The sequence below is a fragment of the Cornus florida genome, unplaced genomic scaffold (genome assembly GCF_030987335.1).
Source record: "Cornus florida cultivar Cherokee Brave unplaced genomic scaffold, ASM3098733v1 CherokeeBrave_3.0.0_Hap2_Chr05, whole genome shotgun sequence".
Classification (NCBI taxonomy): Eukaryota; Viridiplantae; Streptophyta; class Magnoliopsida; order Cornales; family Cornaceae; genus Cornus; species Cornus florida.
Window position 1 is genome coordinate 94,227,177 of NW_026775575.1, and position 5,379 is coordinate 94,232,555.

At 35.2% G+C, this 5,379-nt stretch overlaps 1 protein-coding gene across 1 annotated transcript; it reads left to right on the forward strand.

Moving 5' to 3' along the window:
* Positions 1-3,156: 3,156 nt before the first annotated feature.
* LOC132307718 (NAC transcription factor 56-like) lies at positions 3,157-5,082 on the forward strand. Its single transcript, XM_059805553.1, has 3 exons — positions 3,157-3,538; positions 3,663-3,970; positions 4,164-5,082. The coding sequence occupies exons 1-3, from the start codon at positions 3,358-3,360 to the stop codon at positions 4,722-4,724; spliced, it is 1,050 nt and encodes a 349-aa protein (XP_059661536.1). The 5' UTR covers positions 3,157-3,357; the 3' UTR covers positions 4,725-5,082.
* The last annotated feature ends 297 nt before the right edge of the window (positions 5,083-5,379 follow it).

Here is a 5,379-nt window from a genome sequence, read left to right on the forward strand (position 1 = left end):
TATTCCTCCATAAGTCCTGGTCACCTTTGATGGGCTTACTCGCGTTCGGCCCATATGGCAGTGTCTTTATATGGGCCGACCCAGCTGTACGGACCGAATGTAGTGCTTACAAGTCGGATCCGGCCCATGTCGTCCGGGGCCTCCTCAGTATTATATATAGATTATTTATAGAAAGAAAATTAATTAATACAAATAACAAAATAACAAAATTAATTATTTAGAGAGAAAGAGCCGTTAGAGAGGAGAGAATAACAAAAATTTCAAAATTTTGTTAATTATTTACAAAAACCCCCACTGTACTTTCAAAAGTGTGCAAATATCCCCTTTGGGCATTTTGGGTAGTGCAAAAGGGTATTTTTGGTATTAAAGCCCAACTTTTGCTCACATGGACCGCACGTGGCAAATTTGTTGGTTAGAAGCCCTTATTTGCAACATTTTGAAATTAGAGGGGTCAATTTTGAACAATAAGGGTGTTATTTGTAACTTTTGGAAAATAAAGGGGTGTTTTTTACACATGCCCCCTTTATCTATCATGCACATGTATCCCAAACCTACCATTATTTGTACCAAGTAGGTGGGAGATGTGGTCAAAGATTGCCCTTTGGATTTTCAAAGAATTGTCTTTTATAATTTTTATGATAATAATTTTATATTTTACGAGTTCTCCAAAATTGTTTTTAAAAAATTGAACCAACTAGGCATTATAATTATTGAGTAGTTTCTCTTCTTGAAAGTTAAAAAGGAGAAGAAAAATAGAAAAATAAAAGCAAACAAATTATTCATCCATTAACATGAATGAAAAAATAATGAATCAATTTGAAGAGAAAAACTGAAATGTTCTAGATGACATAGTATTATGCACTAATTACATACTAATACATAATTAAGAATGCATCTAGTTTATGAGAATTAATTAGATGGTCCTGAACTATTGACATTTGGTGAACTAATTCAATCTAAGATTAAAAAAATATTCTCACAAGAGAGTGTATTAATTCAATTTCAATTTCTATTAGATTAGTCCATCAAATATGTCAAATGGTCCAATACTATTTAATAATTTTTTAAAGTTTAGTACCATGTTGTTATTTAATTAATGTGTGATACAAAGAAAGAATCATAGTTGTCGTCAAAATCATCATCGATATATAGTACTTTTGTTTTTTTTCCTCCGGCCCAATTTCTTCTTTCTTTACATTTTCTTTTCCCTCATTTTCTTTTTATTTTTGGGGAAAAAGTAATAAAGCTAAAGGGACTGCTTTTCCACCCATTTTCCATTCTCCCCATATAAAAGAACTTGAAAATAAACAATTATAAACTCTCTATTCGCTTTATCCTTTATTTTCATATTCTTTTTCTTCCAAACATGGTGTTAAAGAGTACATTAATTTGTGGTAGTATTTGTTTGCGCAACAAAAGCCATGAGTTCCCCCACCCCACACTTATCCGTCGTCCATCAATTCCCCCTCCTCAGAAATATTTGATACGGAAGAATAAAAAAAAAATCGCATTTTCTGCTATATCCCCTATTTTCCTGGGATTGTAGTTCAATTGGTTTGAGCACCGCCCTGTCAAGGCAGAAGCTGCGGGTTCGAGCCCCGTCAGTCCCGACGGATTCAATAAAAGAATTCGCCCCTTAGTTCTTTTTTCTACTCATATACGACATGAGTTGGACCTGATCATAGAAAAAGATTCTCTTCAAGAGAACCAGCCTATCCTCTATACGGGGCTTACACGGCTGTTGGAACAAAGACACATTTGGTTATGAATTCCAATGTGGCAAATAGATAAAGGCATATATCTGTACAGACGAAATCAATAGTTCAAGTCACACACTCCCATAATCCATTTTCTCGTCAGGGAATTCCCTTCAACTATTCATGTCAGATAACTAATACAATATTGCGGAGTTGAAGAGAAATATCCAAATATATATCTTATCGAAATTCTTGATCAATGGAGGAAGAATATCACCATTTTTGTTCAATAAGATACCAAAGTGGATGATTAACTCATTCCATACTAGAAATAATTGCAGGAAATCCTTTGATAACATGAATTCCTATTTATCAATGATATCCCACGATGAATACAATTGGCTGAATCCTTTTTTTTGTTGCTTTTTGTGTGCGATGGTGGTCCCCACCAGCTTCTCCACCACGTGTCGACCAAACCCACAATTAGGAACAACACGTTTCGAACCATTAACGGCTTAATACGTCATCAGCAGCTGCCAATCACCTCCACTAATTATAACATCTCACGATGCTCACGTGGACAGTTTTTACAGATTTTGCAATAAACCGTAGGGTTAATAACAGTGTAATAAGTCTTATATACTAATGCTTCACCATTCAAAAGCCCTTTTCAACTTCTAGATGGATGAAATAGACGAAATTGATAGGTCTACCAACCACGACTAGTAACACGTGGACAATTTTAATATATATTAAAAAATTTACATTACCCATTTTTTACAGCACGTGTTTCTTATCTTGTTAATATTTTTTTTATTTATCTTTACATAACATATTTATTTATTAACCCATCTATATAAAATTTTATTTGCAATTTATTTACTCAGAATAAAAGATTTTCGAATCCTATAGAAAGCAACTTTACTATTATAAAATGGACTTGGTGGTAGATGTAAATGCACCCGTGCAATGCATTGCGGTGGGTTCCACTGGACTTATTAAAAATAACTGTTTAGTGATTAATTAAATTCTTTACAATTACTTATTATTTAGGGTTTATGGTTCCTGTCACGATCGTTTACGTGTTTACGAAGGTGACATAAGATGTCGCAATCATAAATCATCGATCTTAAAATTCAACATCCTCATTAATCTGATCGGACTTATACACATACTTAATCCCAAATTGAAGATTGAATTTGATACCATATTGTGACATACCATGTGAGAAACAATTATAAAAAAAAAAAAAAAAAAAAAATCATCCTGTGTATAAAAACGCATTGCAAAAAATGTGTCAAAGCTAAGGCCAAGTTAATAATAACTCTACACATGAACGAAATTTATATATATATATATATATATATATATATGATAATTTTTAATAAATGCAATATATTTCATTTTATGTGGAAATAAACGGCACAAACGGACACCATATGTGTGTCATGTTTTTCTACTCTGAATTCTGTGAGTCCACCATGAGTTTCAACAGTCCACATTTCGCTCCACCCTATAAAAGATGTGCTTACCACCTCTCGCCAACATTATTTAAACACTCTCTATGTTATTTCTTTCTCTTCTCCGACCTGCTTCACATATTCAATCCAGACGACCGGTGTTTACGCTGATCACCACCACCAGGTGTGTGTGAGGGTTCATGGAGAGCACCGACTCATCGACAACCTCGCAGCCGCAACTTCCGCCGGGATTCCGGTTCCACCCTACCGATGAAGAACTGGTGGTTCACTACCTCAAGAAAAAGGCTGCCTCCAATCCTCTCCCTGTCCCCATAATTGCCGAAGTCGATCTCTACAAGTTCGATCCATGGGAACTCCCAGGTAGCAATACAATCATACAACACAACAACAGTTGGAATCATCGGCTACATAAATCTTATATTTTCATTTCGCTCTATTTAAAGTCATAGACTCTGTCAAATAGTTTTGTCTTTTTAATTTTCAGCAAAAGCTACTTTTGGGGAACAAGAATGGTACTTTTTCAGCCCGAGGGACCGGAAGTATCCGAACGGGGCAAGGCCTAACCGGGCCGCGACCTCAGGGTATTGGAAGGCTACCGGAACAGACAAGCCTGTACTGAGCTCCGGCGGGACTCAGAAGGTGGGTGTCAAGAAGGCCCTTGTTTTCTATGGAGGCAAGCCTCCTAAAGGAATCAAAACCAGTTGGATCATGCACGAGTATCGGCTCACCGATAACAAAGGCAACTCAAAACCTCCGGGCTGCGACTTTGGCAACAAGAAAGGTTCCTTAAGGGTAACTAATTAATTGTTCTTGTTCTAATTTAATCTCTATTATATTAAAATGAAAAATGATATTTGAGCCGATTATTCAGACCTTTCAAATTTAGGGAGTCCTTAATTCTGTTAGTGTTTTAGTTCTGAATTATCGGCTAGAGTAGCAGTATTCGTATATAAATAATTTGATTGTACGTTTTGTATTTATGTAGCTTGATGATTGGGTGTTGTGCCGAATCTACAAAAAGAACAATACCCAAAGACCTATAGATCATGACATGGATGACTACTCAGTGAGTACCATGCTTGGATCAATGACAATACCATCTTCAGTATCAGCTGGCCAAGTACAGACTACTCCTAAAGTTGATGTACTGAAGGGCTCAAATTATAGTGCACTGCTCCAAAATGGACACAACTTTTTTGAAGGGATGATAAGAGATCAAGATCATGATTTGAGGTCTGAATCTCAATTGTTGCTGCCAAATTCAAAGCCGGAACTACCTCCGGTTATCGCGACTTTGAACGCTCAATCCCTTAAGAGGGCGGTTCCCTCTCAGTACTGGAGTGAGGAAGGTATGGTTGGTTCTTCATTGACAAAGAGATTCCATGAAGATAGTAGTGATGGAAGCAGCATCGCGGCGAGGACCGATGACAGCAATTCTTTTGCCACTCTGCTAAGCCAGTTTCCAAACATCCCTTTGTTTCACCCACAAACATATCAACAAAGCTCTCTGTCATTCCAAATTCCTGGCCTTAATTGGTACACTTGAATTAAGTTCTAGAGGTGGGTGTCATTAGGTAGCAAATGTTATTTATATATATATATAAATAACATATATATATATATATATATATATATATACTCTTCAATACACAATTCATTAGTTGTTAGATTGTTGAATTGGGTATTAAGACTTTGTTTAGTAAATTTTAAAATATATTTTTGGTTGTTTTTTTTTATTATATATATATATATATATATGGATAGAGTGGAAGATCCACAATTTTTAAGAAAACAAAACTACAGGATCTCACATCGGTGACTAATTTGTGAGTGGCATGATTTGCCTCTCTTGATATATGTACAAAAATAAGATGATGAATATAATATTTTGTTATGGAATGCAACACTTAAACCTTGCGGAGATTGTATTTATTGATTTACTGCTCAAAAATTCTCAGAACACTGTCTATGGGTAATGGTTGGTTTACTTTGTTCAATAATTTTTATTTATTTTTTCGAAATTTGTTCAATAATTTTTTATCATTAGACTTCATGCCAAATTGCCAATAACTTCAATCTTTGTTATTTGATCATACTTGTAACTTGAAGACAACAAAGCTGGTCCTGGTTTTGCTTTCTTTAATAAATTTATGAGCAGCTTTTCGTTGTCGCTGTAAAAACCCTAGATGGTAAGAATGGTT

Excerpts from the sequence above, each read along its gene's own strand:
- LOC132307718 (XM_059805553.1), top strand. The coding sequence starts at position 3,358 with ATGGAGAGCACCGACTCATCGACAACCTCGCAGCCGCAACTTCCGCCG. Across the intron at positions 3,539-3,662 it reads CGATCCATGGGAACTCCCAG|CAAAAGCTACTTTTGGGGAA; the intron begins GTAGCAATACAA and ends TTTAATTTTCAG. Across the intron at positions 3,971-4,163 it reads ACAAGAAAGGTTCCTTAAGG|CTTGATGATTGGGTGTTGTG; the intron begins GTAACTAATTAA and ends GTATTTATGTAG.